Here is a 23,052-nt window from a genome sequence, read left to right as displayed (position 1 = left end):
GCTGACTAATAACTATTTATTGTATCACTAACTAAACACATATCCAAGGTTTGAAAAAGAGTAGGTATTTTTGTTTAGCATGGATGACAAAAATTGCACCAAATTCTGGTCCCATCAGGAAAGCATGCAGTTCAGCAACAACTCAAAACACGTGCTTGAAATTAAGTATGTACTTAATTGGCTTTCAGAACCAGGGTGGACTTAAACATGCTCCTTAATGTTTACCTACTTCAAAAGCACCTTCACACCAGGAAGATGTGAAGCCTATACCTGAAGAAGGGTATTTTGTGCATGAAAGCTTGACTAACCATTCAGTAACCAATAAAACCTATCACCAAAAAATCCTGTTTACACCAGGAAACCTTCCACTGCAGATACCTAAAAGCAAAACAGAAGGGAACCTGGTTGTTCAGGTATCAGTAACCCCCTCCTCCCCAAAATCCTCCGTAGTGATTTAAAGTACTTTTAAATGTTGCTTTATGTTTGAAAGTACAACCAAACAGAACATGGAGTTCAAAGTTAGAGCCATTTATAGGACTCCCCAGGCCACCCTCAACCCCATGATAACCCTTTTTAACTCATCCCTAAAGAGACCTTGCAGCTGTGACCTAATCTCCTTCAAAAGAATATGGACATGACTCTTTGATGTACACCAAAACTGTTTTCTCTGAATGGCTAGGGATTGCGAGAGAACAAGATGAAGTGCTTCACTCTACGAGAAGCACGTGTTTGGAGTATCTAGCACTTAATTGGTCTTTGGAACTCAAGATCACACTTGAATCCCTTCCTTTCCATCATTGCCAGGTAACCTTGCTGAACAAATCATGACATCTGCAGTCCAATATATTTTGAAAACAGCTGGAAAGTGGCAAATATGTCAATCTAAATGATTTGCTGTGAGGACTCTACACAGCAGAAAAGACTCAAGATTTGGATAGTATGAAACCTGCAAAGTGTGTCAGCATCTTGGAAACTCCACTGAGGGAACCCAACCTAGCTGTATGAATAATATATACCACAATCCTAGCAAGAACAGAGAAACAGCCCACACTCCGAAATTACTTATTTTGTTTGGTTCAGTCTCAAATCAAACATCACTTTACAAGGTATTTTCATATGTATAATATAAGGACAAAGATCTTTGTCTTGTATTATGATAATAACCCAATTCTTATGCTACACAGATCAAGAGATTAACCCTCAAACTTGTACAGCTGCAATTTGTTGCCACAGAAGTATGATATTATCATATGCACATTTATTTCCACAGCTATCCTAATCTTACAAAACAGTGGATTGTGACTCAAAGATAGAGACAAAAACATAATATGTACATGAATTTAATTTTTGTCAAGTTACAAAAGAAAAATGTTACATTTCAACCTGGAGCAGCATGCAGGGAAACAGAAAATGCTAGTGTCTTTCCAATGTGCTTTAAGATGGCAAGAATCACGAACATCTTTAAAAGTAGAAACAAAGCCAAGAAAATACCAACACCCATCATCATCATCTTCATTTTAACACTAAATATACTGTTTTGACATTACAGTGTGCTAAGAAAACAATACAATCACTACATTGCAATGATTTCTACCTACACTAAAGAACCAGCCATAGCTGCTCCCTTACTGCAAATACAATTAAGGGTTATATACCTGCTAGTTCCTAGTAACAAGACAAGTAAAAACACATTAATGTCACTTTTTTCTGATACTTAGCTCTTGGTGCCCTTGGCATTTACTCATTCTGTTACTTAGCAAAGAAAATGTCATGTTAAGAATCTGTTATCAGGCTTCCCAGTCCCCAGCAAGGACTCTTAAGGCAGAAATGATGCCTGCTGGGAAAAGGCTGATGTCAGCTCTTAAGAGCTCTCTGCAAGGATAAGGAGGCCTTTGTTTTCAGCTGAACTGTGAAAATGAGAAAATGCCTCTAGCCTGACAAACAAAAAACCCACACAACATAGGTCGGGTCTGAGACCTTTACTTAAAGGTACAACACTTCATTAGTGTTACACTTGCATCACAACACCCAGATACACATAATATTAAACAGGAGCTGCCATAAAAAAACCAAATAGGTCACAGAAATGTAATATAAAGGTTCCTACTTTAACACAAAGTCTGTATACCTCCCCAGCCAAACAGATTTATGTACAGCACTTACAGCTCCTACATAAATCAAGGTCCTAAGAACTGTTCTGTAAATCATGGGGAATTTACTCAAATTGTATAAGAAAATAGTAATATGTTCTTTGCTTAAAATAACATGCTTCTCTGAACTGTTTAAAAACAAAGACCAGCGTAAAGCATATTTTAGTCTGGCTAGAATTATACAGTAAAAGCTCTGTTAACTGGCACCTTACAAGCTGGCATGTTCTATTAACTGGCATGCCAGCTTGTAAGGTACAGTGAAACCAGAAGTGCCCATGGCCCAGGGCATAGCAAGCTGCATGGGACCCGCCTCCCTGTCCCTCAGGGCCCGCAGGAAGGTCGGTGATGTGGTGGGAGAGTTAGCAATGCTGCAGGAGGGGCAGCAATGCCTCGGACACGGTGGGAGAAGTGGCGGCCCAAACAGGAAAAGACGCCTGTTCAGGCTTCTCAATTAACCGGCATAATTTTGTTATCCGGCACCCTTCATTCCCCATCGGTGCCAGATAACAAAGCTTTTATTGTAATATGCACAAGTCAATAATGCTTTTTAAAAGTAACATATTTGAGACACTTAAAAAAGGGAAAAGTGGAAAAAGTAAAACAAATTCTAAATGGGACTATACTTGTTGCATGTAATAGAAAAAGTGGTGGGATGCTGGTGAAAGGGAAAATAATTTTCCTTTTGACTTTATTTGTTAATGTTAGACAAATACATTTTAACAGAGAACCTCAAACTTTGCTTTTTAGACTAAAATTAATCAGCATAGGCATATGAATTTTAAAGATTCACCTGGAAGGCCCAAAACTGATTCCAAAACAAATTATCACTTTCTATCAATTTCTTGAGTTTCTATCAACTTCTTCTGCAGTTCCAAAATCTTCAGGTGGATTCATTCACATCCCGTTTGGTGTCTGGTGATAGGAAAATGCTATAGCACTCAGACTTAGGGTTTAAGTCAAACTACTAGAAAAGGTTTTACCATTTATAACCTACACTATAAAGGTGCAGATATAATCTTGTTTAATCAAATTTCACAGGTACAATATGATCTTTTTGCACACCTACTTTGTGATTTCAGAAAGCTAACAAAGGAGACAGACAAAAAGGCACAAAAGACTGATAAGGATTTCCATTTCCAAATAAAGCCGTTCCAAGATGGGACAAGGGCTATAACATACATTCACTGACTGTTCATGGTAGCTACACCTGACGGGATTATTTCTTAAAAAAGAGTGGCAGTGTTTTATCACTAGTAACTCCCCACTCATCGTCAGTGAGTTCTGCCAGAGGAAAGGGGCTGCAATTTGCTACAGGACAGGCTTTAGAGAAGCCTCCTTTTTGTAGTCTGTCTGCCTGCCTTGAGACTATAAAATCTGAATTACTGCATCGTGGGCCCTAGTGATGCCACTTCCTATACTAGAGCTGTATGCTTTTAGACTAGTCATCAGAAGGGGCCCACAATCCAGGTTCTAATGGCAGGAGCCTGGATGTGGATCAAGCCAAGTCTGCAGTCCTACATAACACCACATCGAAGTAGTAGAATAAGTGTCTATTTGGACACAGAAAATGTCACTCATTTTCCCTAATTCCAATAAGTACATCTCTCTCAAAAATGTTCCAACAAACCTGCAAACAACTGAAATGTTATGATCCTCTTGTTCATATGGAAAAGCATTAATCTAATATTCAAAGGGCAGCAAAAGTATCTAAACCTGAATTGTTTTTTTCTAAATGAAAGGTTGCCAAACTATCTTTTCTAGCTCCTCCAAGCTGATGTTACTGTCAATAATATTCTGCACAATACTTCTTTCCTCAAATTTACTGTGATTCCTTTAGTGGTAAAGGAAATGAGCTTCAGTTGCAGATGTTTAATTTTTTTTTTAGTCATAAATTTTTGTAAAAAATTTTACAAAACCTTGGATAATGCACTTACCATATTTACTCAAGATGACTTGCCCCCCGCCCTGGTCAACATGGGGGAAAAACAAGTTTCATCTTGGATTCAAGTACCAGTGTGACATGACATGGTCTTGGGGCTGGAACTGGAGCTGGAGCTGGCACTGCTGCTTGGAGTCAGCAGCAGAGCACTGAGTGCAGGTCAGGGTCCTGGGTTAGGGTCCAGGAAAGGGTAGCAACGGAAGTCAGAGAACAGGTGGGGGATGAGGTAGCACCACACTTCAGGATCAGATGAGGGATCAAGTAGCAGCGCAGGTCAGCATTTGGGTGGGGGACTGGAGCAGCAGGTACAGGTCAGGGGATGGGGCAGTAGCACATCCCCCAACCTACACTGCTGCCCAATCCTCCCTCCTTATGCACCTTGCTGAATCCCCTGACCTATGCTGCTGCCTGATCCTCTGCCTGAACACGGCAGCATCAGCAGTGCACGCTGCCATGCTACAACCCACCGCATTGCTTCCCTGTCCCCTGACCTGTGCTGCTTCACCATCCCCCTGGCATGCTGCTGAACGGGCAGCAGCACAGATCAGAGGATATGGCCACAGGTCAAGCGACTGGGTTAAAGGCAGGTGGCAGGGGTGCAGATAGGGGTGAGGAGGAAGGGGCATGTGGCAGGACAGCAAGATGCAGAGGTCAAGCTGGGAACAATTTTAAGGTGATTCTCCAATATTTAAATTCTGTACATGGAAAAATTAAGACAAATGTATTATTTTCCACGTAAAAAATTTAATTAGTACAGGGTCATCTTAAATTTGAAGTCATCTTGAATGCAGGTTAATACTACTAACGCAAGAACATAAATAATTAGAAAAGAAGAAAAACTTGGAAATCATTTGAGAACATTTTCGCTTAATAATGCGAAATTCAAGGAGTGTTTGTTAACTGAGACATCTAAAATGTTTGCGGTTTTGCCACCTTTGGTCTGTATAGTATAATAGCTGTATAATAGCTACAGCTATTTTCAAAATAAAAATAAAATGAAAATTGTAGAATACATGCTAATCTAGGTAGTTTTCCTGAACTAGAGGCACTTCTTAAAATAAATGACTTGATTTAAACTTTTGGGACCAGAAGGCAAGCAATCCTGCTTGCTTATTATTTGTAGGGAAACATGCATCTTTCCTCTACGAGTCCACTGGAAAAATCATTTGCTAGATAAAGTTATTTTACATAGAAAAACAAGATCAGGTATTAAGTCACTTTTAAGAGCTAAAAGATTCTATGTACTTCACCTTCTGGTTTCCAAAGTTCTAGGTTTGAAGCTAATTTAGGTTGTATGTGACTTGGGCAGTACAAACTCCATCTTTTTATGGTCTCCACTGTGTAAAGTGGCACAATATATATAATTACCAGCTGTGTTTTATTATATTTCCAACATGCAAGTTTTGAAAATTATATACATTTTCTATTAAGTTATATAAAATTATAAGTTGCATACATATCTCTATGTGTGTTACTTATTGCCACTAAAATACTTCTTTCTAAAGTTAGAACTCTGAACTGCAAGGGGCGGAATAAAGGGCTATAAAAAGTTAAGTTGAAAAAAAAGCCCCACTGTAAGCGAGAAGTCCTTCCCCACTTGTGAGCTTTCATTGTTTTGCATTACTTCAGTGCTGGATTCCTGATTGGTAACAAATTCCAAGCCTGCAGACTGCAGACCCAGCCTCTGACTAACACTATGGTGATTTATTTGAGGATAAATACCTCTGTCCTCATGTTATGGCTGAACACAACAGTCCAAAGCAGAGTAGAATGCATGGAATGCAGAGGGCTGCTTGAGCTGAGGCAGCAGGAACAGCGTGCAGTTATCAAGCTACCTCTGAATCCTGAACTACTCTGATGACTTCCTCTAGTCAAGAACGAAAATAATTTTTAAGCCTGGACATGCCGCCAACCAGAGCTGCATTCTTTGGAATGAGAGAGCACAGCAAGAACAAAGCCTTGACGATCTTCCCCCAGAATACCTGAACTCATTTCTATCTTACCTGTCTGGAAAGTTTTACATCCTAATGAAATGCAGCATCAGCACTGCAGTGGGATCACATACATGACTTTAGCAACAACTGCAGCCTGTCCAGTAGTCAGTACTGACTCTCCCAAGCAGCTGGCTTTAAGTCTCCCAGCCACATAAAAATACAAAGCACTTCTGGCTTTCTTTTCCCCCCAGGATTAGTGAGCTTAGTAGCTGGGGATGTAGGAGCAGGTTGAAAGAAGAAAAGAGTATTTTTAAAACCATACACATAAATGTTCTGATGTAAATGTTCAGTAATTCTTTTTACCTGTGGCTGTAAAAAGAGTTGCCATGTAATTCCTTTGATATCTGTAAAGAAACAGTGAAAGAGTGTGGCCCTCTATGTGAGGCACAGTATGATTTTTAGCACATAAAAATGTGCTTAGTTAAGGGTTAGCAGTGGTATTGTATGTTAAGTGGTTACAAAGTAAAGATATTAAATAACAGAAACTTACAGGTGTGGGCTGAACATTCGACTCATTTTAGAGATGTGTTCATTTTCACAGTCTAGGTCATCATCCCCTTGGTCCATGCTGAGCTTTCTCTTGTTGGGGCTGATGGGAGGAGGACCTGTTCGATGGTTGGTTAGAGCAGAGGATACTGGAAGAGACTGCATTTTGGGCTCACCTCTTAGAGCTGCTTCACCTACAAGAAAAGCACAAGGTAAAATGAACATAGAGAGAAAACAACATCCCCTTTAAAAACAGCTCTCAAGGGAGAAGAATCCTTGACACAGTAATGGGATGCGTGCTATGTAAGGTGCATTCAGGACACAGTTAAAATGTGGTCAGAAGCAAAGTATGAGGTATAATTCATGAGCCATTTTTGTAAACCAAGAGACTGTTTAGGATCCAGTTTAAAATAGAACTATTGAAATTAAGGTACCATTGAAAAATGCAATATGGAAAGGAGTAGTGTACTAACCTCAGATGATCTTTGAGGTTGAGCTAACTGGCAGTCTTAAAATATTTTTATTTGCATTTTTTTTTTTTTTTTTACAAGGATACCCAAACCCAATACTAAACTTTCATTACCTGGTCTAAAAAATGTGGTTAGCAGTGTTAGTCTGAAGTCATACAGAAGGTAGTGGCAGGGTGGTACCTTAGAGACTAACTTTCAGGCTGTCACTTACAAAAGCTGGTGCCACTCTGAACCAGTCTCAAAAGTGCCATCTTGCCTTGCCTTCTACCCAGTCTACAAAACATAATTTAATTATTTTTTTTGCAAAGAAAATGTTTTTTCCTTCCCCACACTAATGTTTCTTTTTAAATGCAGGACTATTGTTCACATTTGTGTCAGAAACTCAAGACTGAATTTATGCAAAATTTTGCAATACTCAAATGATTTTATTATAAATTTCCCAAATCAAGTCAGTCAGATAAAAAGTGAGAGAAAAAAATCTGTTCTTATTAACACTGTGTAAATTTGGCTCAAAACCTTTTTTTATCTACTCTTTAAAAACATGCTTGGAGCAATTAACAAAAAACATATAAAGCTGTGTCTATATCTGAATCACTGAATCTCTCCAAACTGAATTGGAGGCTTCCGATTCAATTCAGAGAGATTAATGGGACTCCTGATTAGATTCAGATTCGGAGATTCAGCTGCCAAATTGGGCCGAATCTCCTCTGAATTGAATCAGTGACTGAAGATTCACACAGTCTGGTACAAGGATCATAAAACCTCAATCCTAAGAGTTATTTTTCAGCTAGATAAACTGGTCATAAATCCAGTGGATACACTTCATCACAGGTTTTATACAATTGATACTTGTCCCAGGGGAGCTGGGAACGCTGGAAGGCCCACGGGGCAGCAAAGAGTCCCGCTTACCTCCCGCAGAGCCAGAAGAGCCGAAGGAGGCACACACGCTGAGAATGCCGGCGCGGGTTATCAGCCGGGCATTTATCTGGCTGCAGCAAAGCAGCGGGGGCGGAGGATGCCTTCCGGGAGGAACAAAAGGCGGCCCCGCAGAGGCAACGGGGCGGCAGAGCGGAGGAGGCTGGAGCGACGAGCCTCAGCAAGCGGGGAGTCAGCCGCCACCCGCAGGGTGGGAGAGAGAAAGAGGCGGAGCCAGACCTGGCTCCGAGAGACGGAGCGGAGCAGCCGGCAGCAGTGCTGGTGGAGTAGCCAGCACCGTGATTATTGGCTCAGCCGGTGGGGAAACCGGCGGCAGCACCGGTAGCAGGACCGGAAGAGGAGCAGGCGGGAGCCTGGTCAGCGTAGCTGGGGAAGGAGCCAGCGGCAACGCTGGCGGTAGAGCCGGAGGACGAGCAGACGGGACCCCAGGCAGCCTAGCTGGGAAAGGAACCAGCTGCAGCACCGGCAATAGAGCCGGAGGAGGAGCTAACTGGATCCCTGACTGCAGAGCTGGTGGCAGAGTCAGCTGCAGCGTAAGCGGCAGGAGCAGCAGAGGAGCCAGCCGCGTCAGAAGAGGGCGCATTGGTGAGGTAACCAGATGCACCATACAGAGGGGAGCCGGCGATAGATATGGCGGCCTCGCGGACCACCGGAGTGAAGCAGGTACCAGGCGGAAGGGCCGGGCTGGCGTCCCTGTAGGCAGTACGCCCAGCCCAAAGACCGTTGTTGACGGCCGGCATATCGGGGCAGGAGAGTGGCAAGTCAAGGACAACGTTGAGGCCATAGGAGGTAGGGCCTAAGGTGGCGAGTGGCCAGGGTGTAGGGGAGGATGGAGCCCCGAGATTACCCGCCGAGGAACGTGCCGACGCCGGTGGATACCCCAAGGGAGGACCCCCCACTGAAGGTACAATCAAAGCAGGCGAGTTCAGGGGTCCCCCTGATACCAGCAGGGGTAACCTCTGGGGTGCACCCGTGAACCCAGGGCACCTGAAACCTTGGGCCTGGGCAAAGGCAGCGCGGGAACACTTAGTAGAGCAGAGGCGGGTACAATACTTCACAGGAAATCCTCTTCACAGAATGCAGGAGTTGTCTGTACATACACATTCCAGAACCAATGCATTTAACTCCTACACAGCACATCCATACATGTCTTTAAAACTGGGGGGATCTTTTTACCACTGCAATTACAGTTTTGTCTACATGACTGGCCTACAGCATAGTGTTAACCTCTTATACTGTCCTTATTGAAACATATACCTTTACTGTGGTACGTCATATTTAAACCCCAAAAAGACTTTTTGACTAAGGAAAGCCTCTTTTGGGGTGTTATGGGGTTTGGAGGCAAGCTAGACTATCAACTTTACCTATTCTGGTAATATTTCTCAATGAGACAGAGAGAGACAGAGACAGAGACAGAGACACAGAGACTTTCATTACAGCTTAAAAATGGTATTTTTCCTTCAGTTCCTGAGTCATTTCAATTTCCACTGGGGAACACTTTTCAGGAATAAAATTAGGATAAAGTCAACTTCATCTATAGCCAAATGGTACCTGAAAAAGGAAATCTTTGTCTATCACCACACAATTTCATATGCTCATTGATGCGTAGACGATTTATAGAAGGTTGCCTTATTCTATATGTGCGACAAATAATATTTTGTTGGAAAAAAAAAACAAGAGAAAAAATACCACCTGAATGTTTACCGGTAAAAATAAACATTTTGCCAATTTAGTCAGCAAGATATAAACTAGCATATATATATGGTGACCTATAACATACCACAAGTCATGATTTCTATTACAGTCTCTGGCAAAACTAAATTGGAACTTTCTATCTTAAAACTAAATAGTAAAAGCTATCTTCTACTGGAGAAATCTTGAAGTTAGATATGCAGGCTTCCTGTAGCATTAAATAACCAAGTTGTTAACTGAAAATCCCCTCTCCCAAGCAGAAAAAGCCTTTACAAAGAAGAAGCATTTTGGTTAATAACTTAATCATCTGATTAGTAAAATTCCACATTACACTTTTTCAGCCTTTAACATTGCATAAAAATGTCAACACAGAGATCAGGGTCAAATTCTGATACAAGCTAATGTATTAGCAGTAGTATATTATATCAGATCAGCTCTAAACGGATAGAGAATCACCTTTCTTACTGTTTGAGGGGGGAACCCTTCTGAAATTAAAATCTTGTTCATTCTAAAGAGTTTGATGCTTTTCCCTCAGCCATATACATGAATTCTTCATCCCTACACAGTATCCAAGATCTCTTCTGAAGTCTCCTATGCCAAGACCCATAAAGGTAAATGGGTACCCAATTTCTACTGATTCCAATACCTTTCTAGATTTGGGCCACTGCATCTGCAAAAAGCAAAATCTATCAATATTATCCATTAGCCAATCTAGAAACTGTTTTGATTTTCAAGGGAAAAAGGCAGCTTGACACTATGGAAAAATCTAAGAGACAGTCTAGTTAATATTCTTGATCCAGCTGTTTGTATTTGTGAAAAGTGTCATAAGTTCTTTTTTAAGAAAGTCATATCCCCATGAGAATGTCTATGGTGTTTAAATTAATCACATTTGGTAGGAAGGTCCACACTCTCTCCAAAATGCTATGACTGTCTTTGGCACTTGGTATTTAAAGCTTTTTAGAAGAAACCTAGGACAGCAAGCTCTTTGCTAGCTCTTAATAAAATCCCACCAAGCTCTATAAAGTTGGAGTCCACTGCACGATGGCAAAGAAGAACTTGTGCTGCCTGCACAGCAGTAGTAGTGGAGGATCACCTGTGAAGTGGCAGCAGCAGAAGTAGGGGTTTGCCTACACAGTGGTGGCAGCAGGCAAACTTGTAATGCTTGTGCAGTGGGAAGCCTGCACATGGTGGGGGTCCCAGGGAGCCCACCCAGCCCGTGGCATGCAGCCCACATGGTGTGCTGTCTGTTGCCCGCAACTTGTATGGAATATGGCCCTCAGCCACTCTGAAGTTGCATATCCCTGGTATAAAGCATTGTGATCATTATTCCAAGTGTACTGAAGCCACTGGCTAGTTTTGAGAGATATGAGCACAAAATCACTTAGTGAACATTAATCAAATCAACATAGCGACCACCTCAATTTCATAAAGATATCGGTACTTTGGTCCTGTAAAGTCCTGAGCACCTTTTTCAGATAATCAACACCTTACAGGATTGGACCCCTAGACATATGGGGCCCGGAAAATGAGTATTCAGAAGAGGTCCATAACAAGCAGTTATGGCCTCATCATCATTTGTGGGGATAAAGTGTTTTATAAACAAGACTCTGCCCACATGAATTATCCTGTATTTATACCACACCACAATCTTAAGCTTTTCACGTGGCCCCTAAGACTGATTATGCCTATAACTGGTTTACATTTTTTTTAAAGTAAATAAAAAAGTGTTTGTTTTCAATTTTTTCCTCTATTGTACTTGAATTTAAATCAGGGAGAGAAAAAACCACAACTCAAGTCTACCAAACAAAATGCTGTTTTACTGACTGGATTTGTCTCTCTCTGTCTGACCACACCAGACTGACATCACCCTATTGGCAAGACAATACTCTGATAAAACAACTGTATTTCATCAAATTCCAAAAGGCCTTATCCAGTCTTCAAAATTCATTACTGTATAGGCCTGCATCTGGGCTGCAACTGAAGCACAGATAGTTGATGCATATTCATTTCATTCTCTCTCTCATAATACTTCTCTTTGTTTCAATACACAGCAGTCTGAGGCACTTCATATCTGCTTCTTTCAAATAGTTCTGCTTGTAACTATTAATCCTAGTCATTTTATTAATCTTAGTAATGTGACATACTGTCTGCTTATAGTACAAGTATTACAATAATATACAGTTCAGTTATCAGAAGTCCCTGCAGTCAGCAAAAACGTTCTTTGGCTTAATCACCTGCTTAAACCTGATGTTTGTTCAATTTAAAGGATGTAAACTAAACTCTGTGTTGGGGAAAGGAACAGCTCATATCTAGTTGCTTTGTTCGGAGCTACCACACCTTGATAGGTTTTCTAAAGCACTGATTCAGTAATAGTGCTTGTGTTTCTCTTGTACTACAGTAAACTCCGTGTCTCTGCTGAACTGTCATATACAATACAAACTTCAAAATGGTGTGAATCGTGTTTTACAATTGCTGCTTTGATAGCAAAGTAGTAGAGAAATCTTAGAATATATCAGAATACCCCATGAGTTACCAAGACTGAAAATAAAAGAAATACACACAAGTTTATCAGTTAGCTTCCTTCCTTCCTGACCCAGCAACTTAGTATGGTCTGTAACATGCTTGCTCAGACATGGCTACCATATCCTATTCCCCCTTCCAATTTGCTTCCTCCAGCTGGCTGCCATTAGTCTATAAAATCTGTTCATGAATTACAATCCAGAAATGAAAGGCTTAATCTTTCCAACTAAAGACTTGCAAGATACTTCTGCGTTTAACTTGACAGACTAAAATGAAATTCTAAGAGGAACATGCAAATGAAAGAGCTGTGACATTAAACACCACCTTCCCTCTCTTCTGTACTCTCTGCACCATTTCCCTCACTTGAGATTTGCCCACTCCAAGTACATGCATCAACTTTCTAAAAAAACAATTTCTAACTGTAACCCCAAGCCCCTTCCCTCCCCTTCTGCCGTGGGGGGCTGACCAGCTCGAGGCAACTGCATCAGAAATCGGATCGGTATTGGCCAATATGCCTTTTTAAAATATTGGCTATTGGTATCAGCCTCCAAAATCTCTACTGGTGGGTGCACCCCTATTAGAAAGGCTAACGCAACAACTGAACTTAGATTAGATTGCTCAGCAACTCAGGAGAGCTGCTTACCAGCACTCAGGAGAAAACTGAACTCCTGAATGACTACTTCGCCTTGGTCTTTCACTGGACCAAGGTGAAAATCATGCCAGGTAGAGTACAGAATGAGCAGGGTAAGAATGACCACCTTCCTACTATTGCCATAAAATTGGTGTGTGACCAATTAAAAAAAATTAGACATAGACAAGTCAGCAGGACCAGATGAACTTCATCCAAGAGTGCTGAAGGAGCTGGCTGAAGTCATCATGGAACCCCTGGCAAAACTCTTCCACTACTTGTGGCGCTCTGGAGAGGACACTGAGGGCTGGAAGAGGGCTGTGGAATAAGCAGTACAGACTGTGGAACAAGCTCTGTCCAGAGGTGGGGCAACCACCTACTCTGGAAATCTTCAAGACTGGACAGTCACCTTGCTGGGGTCACTTGACCCCAGTTGTTTTTCCTGCTTGGTGCAGGGGACTAGACCCGATGAACTTCCGAGTCCCTTTCAGCCTTACATTCTATGAATCTAAGAATCTTACACTAACAATGTCTTAACTGTTAGGGCTTAAGTTAAACTACAGTGAACTAAGGCCACTTTACTTTTGACTGAGTGTACATACCTCTCAGTGCGTGCTTAACTTGGAGGCTTAACCTGATCTGGCTTATATATTTTGCACTTCAGTTACTTTGTCTTCAGTTTTCTAATTGCTACTATGCAGACAAATCATAATTAGTCAATAGCTGCCTCCTAATTTTTTGGACTAGACTCCCTTTAGAAATTCACTTGTAGATGAACAGAACAGCAGAGTCCTTTGCCTATATCCAAGGCCAGACTTCAGGTCTCAGGATGTATGGGAGAATTCTTTTCAAAATTAGACCTTCAAGAACAATACACAAATGAAAAGGACAATTTATTTTATAACTCCTTCTACTGTTGGAATTCTGTATTTAGATTCTCACAACTACCTTAGAGAAAGAGAAAGAAAATACAGAGATGAGCCAGGACAAATGGAATCAAATTTCACTATAGGACAAGAATTGTAGGTACCTAACACGGAATAGGGCACCCACTACAACTTACTGAATTCTACACAGCCAAGGATATTGTATCTCAAAATACACAAACAACAACAAACCACATTTGTTAAATGATTTATCACCAGAGATCCTTGTTTTCTGTGATAAAAAAATGCAAATTCTCTGATAAACCCCCCCAAATCCATGATTAAAATTAAAGGCCTCGCACAGCACCCCCTGGCCCTGCTGGTGCCCTCCCCACTTCCCCCCACAGCCTCCACAGCCCTGCTGGTGTCCCTTGCCCCCCACCCACAACCCCTGCCCCCTTAACCTGCCAGAAGGGGCCCCCAGGTGTGAGGGCTTTGGGACCAGGGACCCAGGTCCACAACTCCCTGCCCCCAACAGAATGCAGCTGCAGGAGTACGGAGCCAGCTCCCCCACTGTTGCTGCCTGCTGCTGACTTGAGCAGGGGCAGGGCTGGCTCCTGGAGGCTGTGTGCACTCCCAGGGAGCAAGAGGGACCTGCGCCCCCAGATCTGTACAGGGGACAGGCTGTGGGCCTGAGCTGCCTCCCTGCTTCCTTCCTGCAGGGCCGCTGTAGCCCCTCAGGCAAGACCTGGCACAGCTGGGAACAGCAAAACCACGCTGGGATCTCCTTGCCCCCCCCTGCCATGCCTCCTGTGTTTGCAGCTGCTCTGAGCGGTGGAGCCCCGCGCCACTTCCCTCAGTGCAGCCCCACGTGCAGGAGGTACATCGCTGGGGCAGCGCAGAGTGAGCAGCTACTAGGAAATCCCCGCGTGGCTTTTCTGTCCCCAGGTCGTGGGGAGGGGAGCAAAGCGACAGATCCCACGAGCAGGGAGATGTGGAGCCAGCCAGGTACTCCATGTATTTCCCCAACACCTAAAGTTCACAATTTAGTTCTATAATAGTACTATGCAAGCAGCCCTTGGAAATAGTTTAAATTGATTTAAGAACAGTATTGAGTTTTCTTGCTGGTAATGAAGCACTTTCCTTATTTAGCATTTGACATTGGACCATACCAACAATCTCACAAGACAACAGCAGGTGCATGGGAACTCAAGTCCTGCATATTTTTAGCACTAAATCATGCAGCATTCCTAGAACCAAGTTTTGACTTTGTGAATAAATCCCATGTCGAAAGCTGAAATGTGGCAATTAAGTTGGCTGTTCTGACACCTCCACTGGAGAAGTAAAGAGTTTTCCGCAGTTCTGCCAGAGTGTGCCACACTTAGGGCTTGACATAAGTAAAAACAGCCAAACAACTGCTTCTGTGCACAGTCCCAGTCATCCACACAGATTATTCCTGCCCTTCAAACTGCATGTACAAAAGAAGACTGAATCTGAGTGCAGTTCTATTCTCTTCTTGCAAACAATGCGTGCCCTGATTTGAGGATCCTTTCAGGCTGTAGCCCAAATCTGGCCCACACACTGTACATCTGGTTCAGCAGCACTTACTATGACGGTTGCCACTGAGAGTCACCGTGCCTCCCATATTCCACAAAAAACACTATATACTACTCTAGCCAGGAAATGCCAGCCACCTGCACAAGCCTAATTATGCCCCTTTAGGTATATGCATTGTACCAAAATGCACCCACAATCTCATATGATTTCCAAATATGATTTAATACCATCAATGTATGTAGTAATTTAGGTCTGTAAACTATATAACTCTAAAACATGCCTGCGTAGCTGAGCATTTAAAGTACAGTTCAGAGAAGCTTAGGGGACATGTGCATAAGTGGCACAAATAGCTGCTACGTGTGGTATGCAGGCCCCAGACACTCAGCAAAGGGAGGCACTGGAATGGAGGCAGAGGTACTCAAGCTTCCTGCCATGTGGAGTAGAGATGCTGCTGCAAGATGTGTCAAGTATCACTGCCAAGAATCAGAAGACCCTTTTTCTTTGTAGCTGTGGTACCTGAATCCAGAAAGTTTGCAGCTAAACAAGGATCCCAATTAGCTTGCAGGCAAGATCCAATTACAACTAGCACTAATGAACCTATTATCCAAGTCCCAGGAAGCAAAAAGGTTCCAAAAGAAACAGAAACTATATCCTAAACAACTGCTGCTGTTTCCTATGTTGAGAAGGGGCTTTCCTTCAATTTGCAATCTAAGGAAATAAGACTTTTCTTTTTCATTTGGCTCCATAAAGCAGCAAGGAGAGGTATTCTTCAAATGACCTGGTGCCAGCACTCCTAGCAAGAACATACATTAAATATTTCTAATTGGACAGAAGGGCTAATAATTACTGCAAAATACCATCATTCCCTGCCCCTTTCTCTGATCTACACTCATGCATCATTCTTCTTCCACATGTTACTGAAGCTCATAAGCAGGAACATATGATCCTGCCTTCAGGAAAAATTATGCTGATTAATAAACACCCTGCTGTGTGTGTGTAAGTCACAGGCAGTAGCTCTAATAGCCCCAGCTTTGAAGTCTTAAGCATACTTCTAAATCTATATCTACCACCTTGTAAAATGGTCTGCTGAAGGTTACACTGCCAGAATTCTGATAGACAGCAGCCTTTCTAGATGACTGAAGCATACTTTCGTTTGCTGCACCGAAGTGATACCACAAGCTATTGCCTCCACAAGAGGAGAAAGTACCACCTACCAAGAAATAATACATTTTCTCAAACTTGTTTAATAAAATTACATTACTATCAATTTAAGAACAGAAGGTATATATTCCATTGAACACACTGGAAAAACATACTGCATTCTAAATGCAATGAGAAGTGACTATTTATCACTAACTGGGCACATCTACATGTGCACTAATGTGCCATAGGTACTATACATTAAGTTTAGTACCTGTTATTACCGGTACTAACTGAATGTGCAGCAGTAGCACCGGCACAAGCCTTTTCAGTGACGTTAATGCACAGAACACTAATTCTACTGTACAATTAGTCTACTGCGCATTTAGCATCTTGCGTAGATGCGACCACAGTGTTCTATACATTAATATTGCTTGTAAGAAGCTGAATTGTTAAGCTCTTTTAAAAGTCAGTTCCAGATTTTAATAATGTTTTCTTTTTATTGTTCTTCTTTAAATCTCAAAGAAACCCCCAAAAAAACCTGAAACAACTTTTCCATTAGTTAGAGCAGTGCTACAGTACCGTAGGGTATACTGAGATTAAGGGTTCCATGGGGCACAATACAATATAAGCACGTGGGGTGCGTCCACACATGCAAGCACATGCGCTTGCAGAAGCTCAAATAGAAGCGTAACAAATTTGAGCTGGAGCTTTTTGCCTCAACCCACATGCTCGGACATGCACTTTGATGTGGAGCAAATTGTGCCACTTGGGGCAAAATAACCCTGCCTGGCTCCTCCCAGATCTGCAGCCAGGGGGAGCCAGAGCCTGGGGCCAGCACCTGTGTTGTCCCCAGCAGTATAAAAAGCTGCCCTGTCCTGGCCCCAGCAGTACAAAAAGCTGCCATGGCAAGTAGCTCAGGGCTAGGAGGTCAGCCACAGCCAGCTGAGTTCAAGGTGCCAACTCTGACCAGGCACGGTCCTTCCACTGGCCTCCCTAACAGGAATTCTGGTGTTCCCTATTGGAAAACTGAAAAATCCCTGATTAAAAAAAAAAAAAAAATTAAAAAAAATCCCAAAGTCACTCTGTAAAATACCCCAAAATCCATGTTCCTCAACAATTAAAACAAAAGACCACTATAAACAGAGAGACAGTGATCAGTTGGCCAATGTTTTATTGATATATCTACAATGTTAAAGCAATGGCCCCCCCCCGCAAGGGTTACAGCCCCCCAACTAGGGTCAATTGGCCCCCACAGGGGCTGCAGCCCCCCAACCAGGGCCAAATGGCCCCCGCAGGGGCTACAACCCACCCGCAAGGCCCAAATGCCCCACCCCAGCCCTCCAATTGCTACCCCACCTGGCCCCAGTCCCCACCAGCTGCTGCAGCCCCATTCAATGGCTGCTCCACCCAGCCCCACCGCCCACTTGCACCCCCCAGGTCCCCATGGCTGCCCCACAACCCCAGGCACTGTTACTTTAAAAAAAAAAAACAACAACAACAACAAAAAACAAAACAAAAAGCAACACCAGAACCTCCCCCCTCCCGAAAAAAGCCTCTACTTACCTTAGAAGCAGGGGCTGGGGGGGCTCTGGGGACTCCTGACAGAGCCCCTCCCAGGCAGCACAGGGCAGCGGGGAACAGGAGGGCCTGGGCTGGGGCCGTCACCCTGCCCTGCACTGTGCGGGCAGGGCCCCAGTGAGCCAGATGTCAGCTACAACTGCCGCTAAGTGCCAGGGGTGTTTTTTCTTTGTTCTTTACTTTGCCAATGCCAGGGTGGGGGGAGCAAGGACCTTGGGGGGCTGGGGCCTGGCACGGCAGGGATCAGGGGGCTCGGGGGGCAGGCAAGGGGTGGGGCTGGGGCCAGGCAGAGCAGGGGTTGGGGGGGCTGGGGGAGAGGGCAGGGCCAGAAGGGGTCCCCCCCCATAGTCCCCTCCCCCCTCCTCCAGCCCCCCTGACCCCTTACGGCACTGAAGCCCTGGTGCTGAACGCGCGGCTGTGTTCAGCACCAGGGCGAGGGGTCAACCATACAGACGCTCTGGAAGCCAGAGCGTCTCCATGGAGGACCCAGCCTCCGGTTCCCCTGCCCTACTTTTTTAACTTTGGTTGTTTTAGACCCCTGGATATCCAGGGTGTAATTTTCTCCCCATGCTGCAAACTTGCAGTACGGGGAACATTTATTCATTCCTGCACATGCCTCTTGCCCAGTCTCAAAGGGGTTTGAGACAGGGCACGAGGCACGTGTGCGCTCAGATGGACGTGCCCATGGATTACAAGATAAACGCAGAGACTTCAAATAGGAATCCATTGTGTCAAAAGCATTCTGACCTGTTTTATTTTTTGCAACAGAAGAATTACTCTATTATTTTTCTCTAGTCAAAAAATGAGCGAAAGCTAGGAGCTGGCATTTTATCTGGGATGTTTTAAGTTAAAAAAGGTTGAGAATTACTCGGTTTAAAACTAAGTTCTCTGAAATTAATGGGAGACCTTCTACAGACTTCATCAGGCTTTGAAGCAGACTCCACATTAATGCTTTCATCTGAATTGGACATTTCAGTGCACCAGAAAAGTTAGATGGGGAATGAGCTGCATACTCAGTCTATGTTCATTTTTTTTGTCAGAAATGTGTTTAATCCCAACTATAACCAGGAAAAGCCTGAACATCCTATTACAAGTCAGTTCCTTTTTTATATGAGTAGTCTTGCATGAAGCTATCATCATTGTGACTGGCAAACTTTACAAGTTGATACTGATTAAAATTTCTACATCAGGTGTCCCAAATCCAAACTCAACATCAACATATAAAAAGGGTCGGTCTCCAGTGCATAGAAAATATTCTATCAATTAAAAGTCACAAACAGCTTACCAGTGTCCTAGATATGGAGTTCAAATTACTGTTGTTTTGTAAAGCTGTGGCAGTTTCTGGATGTCTCTTCATTCATTCCCTTCTAACTAAGGCAAATGACTATTGTTAAACATAAGCAGATGAGCTAGTCAAAAGACAGTCCGTCATTACATGAAAATGATCAAAGCTACACAACTTGCCGTCCACTTAAAAATAAAAAAATCTGAGTCAGACAAAGATTACAACAGGAAAGATTAGTTAGGTCAAGTAGTTTGAAGCATTGTAAGATGTTAATGTAAAATGTAAATGTAAAATAAAATGTTAAATAAAATGTAAAATGTAAATGCAATGACAAAATGAGAGATTTAGGACACTATCTAAAAACTGAAAAATTTTAAAGGTTTGATTAATGGACTGCAATGAAGATAATCAGTTTGGGCTATTGTGAATATGTGCTTACATACTTAGCATTTTGTTCTCTCAGAATTAAGAGTACACAGTTTGATGCTAAATTAGTCAAACAGTTGGACCATGTATATGTTATAACCTTATACTTATTTGCATAGTTAGCACAGGCTGAAAGTTTATATTTTTAGATACATGTAAGTTTTGCATGGTAGTTTGGTTTTCTTGGTGTATAATACATGTGAATTCCCTCTATTTAAAAAATCTGCCTAGGACAAATCTTACTATGAACAGAACACAGAGTTGAGGTGTGTCTCAACAATAAAACATGCTTTGTGACTAATGGGTTTCAAACTGGTTAGTAAAGCAATGAAAGATGAGATACTGTAACATGACTGTAGCTCTTAACTACTGTCCCTGGTAGTTTTCCTGAATATTCCATCCTCACTGTGGATACAGTACAGTCAGTACTTCTAAATACAAACCTTTTTGTTCAAGTATTAATTTAGAGATATATTTTACCCATGAGTATATTAAAACCTATAAACTACTTCATTATAGCAGTCAGATCGATTAAAAACACTTGCTATACAGACTGGGCTTTTATGCTGCATTTACTCATTTATTATATTTTTGAAACAAAAAACAAGAGGTACATTTTTAAATCACTGACTTCTCTGCATGGAATTAGTCAGACAAGGTTCTCTGGGTAGATGTGATATTTTTTATTAGACCAACTAAATAGTTGGAAAAATTGTTCTTTACAAGCTTTCAGGCATGCAGGAGTCTGCTGGTGTTTTGTGTTCTCCTGGATGGAATAAAATGCAAAATGCAGGACTGTGAAAATGCAAATGTGTGGCAGTAAGGATCATAGGGAATGGAAGACGATAGGTGTGAGACATATTGGGAGGGAGGGGTTGAAAATACTGACCTGGTGACAGAATGTAGCAGGCAGCTTATGCCATAAATTCAATGTCTATATTTAGTACATGATCTTTTGTATCCAGTAGATTTCTGAAGTGAAGTTCATAGGCTCTTCTATGAAAGGTGTTTTGTAAATTCCCTCTAAGGATTAAAACTGAGAGATTATACAGAGAGAGTGGATGTCTTGTGAGAAGTGTACACTCACAGGAAATTGAATATTTTCTTGTCTTTGATACAGTTTCGTTGTGCATTCATTCTTGTATGCAGCTGTTGTTGGTTTCTTCTACATAACTTTCCATCAGACATTTAGTGCACTGGATGATATATATTTCTGGAGGTGCAGGTGTAAGATCCAGGAATGGCGAGGGTTCTGTTGTGAAGTGTGGCTTTTGTGGGAGTGTTGGAGATACATTGGCAGGGTTTACTTTACTTGTCTGGGCAGGTTCTGGATCCATTTGATTTTCTTTGGGTCATAGGAATCTTTCTCTGGTGATGAGGTTGGCTAGATTCGGTGTTTGTTTAAAGGCTAGGATGGGTGGTTCTGGAAAGACCTCTTTAAGAATTGGGTCTTCTTCTAGTATGGGTTGCACTTGCTTGAGGATTTTCTGTATAGGTTCCAGGAAAGGATGGTATGTCATAACTAATAGTGTGCATCTTGTGGGGATTTTCTTTTTGTACTGCAGCAATTCTTCACATGGTTGCAGCTGCCCAGGAAGCCGCCCAATGCGACATGCATCTGGCCGCTCCCAGGCCAGCTGCAGAGGAGCTCCAGGTGAAAAGCCCAGCCTGCAGTGGGAGCCACCTCCACCATGCACAGATTGGGGGGCATGTTCCCCCCACAAAAAAATGTGGGGCAACACAGGTGGCTGCAGCAGCAGTCAGGGAGGGAGTTGGGGTGGGAGAAGAGGAAGGCCTTGCACAGCCAGGGTGGGGCGGGATGGAGCCACCAGCGGCTCATCTGGGAGGCATGGGGGGAAGCACTCACCCCAGGAGGTCAATGGAGGCATGTGCCCCTGGAGTTGCACAGGATGGGGCAGCATGGGCTGCAGCTGCTGGCTGGGGCCAGGCTGTTTCCGGCAGAGGATGTGGCTGCACTTTGCTTGGGAGTGGGGATACAAGGTCACCGCCAGGCCTGATCTCAGCACAGTTGCAACCTCCACTGAGATTAGCCTGGCACCGCCTCCCAGCCTCACCCCCCCAAACTCTGGAGGGCACAGGGACCATGTGCCCCATATCTGTGTGGGGGAGGGCAGGCGGCAGCTATGGGAGGCAGCACCAGGCTGTTCCTAGCGGAGGCTGCAACCACACTGAGATCAGGCCTGGGGACGGCGGTGCTGTGAGGGGGTTGGGGAAGCTACAGCAAATTTTTGGGTGGCTGCAACCCCCCATAGCTCTGCTTCCAGTGCCCCCGCATCCTCCACCAGGAACAACCCTGCCTCACCCCATGCAATTGTAGGGGCCCATGCCCCCCATGCCCTCCCGGGGTGAGTGCCCCCACTTTGGCCCCTGGACAAGATGCTCACGGCTACGTCCCACCCCACCTGTGCAAGACCTGCCCCTCCTTCAGCCCTACTCCCTTCCTCACTGCCATTGGTGGGGGGAGGGGAAAGGCAGATCAAGACCCTAGCAGGAAGGTAGGTTGTGAGGCTAGGGCTGGGGCCTTGATTTGCCCTGCCCCACCCATGGCCCTTTCCCATCCTCTGGCCACTTCCCCCACAGACTTACCTGCTGGGGGGGCATGCCCCCAAATAATTTTTTCTCCCTCTGTCTCAATCCCCAGGGAGGGAGGAGGTGGTGGCCGCATTGGCACAGGGTAGACCAGGGGCAGGCAATTATTTCAGGCGGAGAGCCGCTTACCCGGTTTTGGTAGGCTGTCAAGGGTCGTATAGGTAGCCCTGCCCCGGACAGGTGCTCTGCCCCCTGGTCACCATCTTGGGACCAATGTCCCAGGGCCAGCACTGGTGGGGCCCAAAGCAGGACACAGGCTGGCAGGGGTCTGTGGAGCTGAGTAGGGCTGCACCAGCAGGGAGAGGGGGGAGCTGGCCCAGCTCCATAGAGTTTCTGCCGGCTGGGACCCTGGGCTCCTGCCACCCAGCTCTGGGCCCTGCCAGCACTGGCCCTGGGACACCGGTGAGGGCCCCATGCTCCCGCTGGCTCCCGCACCTGCTCACTCCCAGTGTCTCCCAGCCCTGTGGTACAAGCCGGGGGCAGCATTCAGCCCTGACCCCACACTTGCCAGCAGGGATGGAGCTGGTGCTGAGCACAGGGAAAAGTGGCCCCTCACCCACCCCATGGCCAGCGCTCCCTGCTACAGGTGCTCGAAGCCCATGCAGGGCTGTCTGGAACAGGCACAGGCAGCTCCACATGGGCTGCAAGTGGCTACAGCACAGGGTGACAGCCACGGGGCGAGCGAGGGGCCGCTTTTCCTGCACTCAGCACCGGCTTATAACCCGCCCCACTACTAGGCTGGGCCCTGCCAGCTCCAGGCTTGTTCAGCGGC

At 44.1% G+C, this 23,052-nt stretch overlaps 1 protein-coding gene across 4 annotated transcripts in view; it reads right to left on the bottom strand.

Annotated features, from left to right (window-relative positions):
- Positions 1-23,052, bottom strand: part of VGLL4 (vestigial like family member 4) — a 166,354-nt gene that overhangs the window by 30,073 nt on the left and 113,229 nt on the right. For all 4 annotated transcript variants that reach the window (XM_019495727.2, XM_014601191.3, XM_006275500.4 and 1 more), the window contains one exon: positions 6,574-6,763. In XM_019495727.2, the coding sequence (XP_019351272.1) occupies positions 6,574-6,763 (190 nt within the window). The remainder of the gene's footprint in view (positions 1-6,573; positions 6,764-23,052) is intronic.

The sequence above is a fragment of the Alligator mississippiensis genome, chromosome 12 (genome assembly GCF_030867095.1).
Source record: "Alligator mississippiensis isolate rAllMis1 chromosome 12, rAllMis1, whole genome shotgun sequence".
NCBI classification, from domain to species: domain Eukaryota; kingdom Metazoa; phylum Chordata; order Crocodylia; family Alligatoridae; genus Alligator; species Alligator mississippiensis.
Note: the sequence above shows the minus strand (reverse complement) of the source record. Positions and strands in the feature narration are given on the sequence as shown.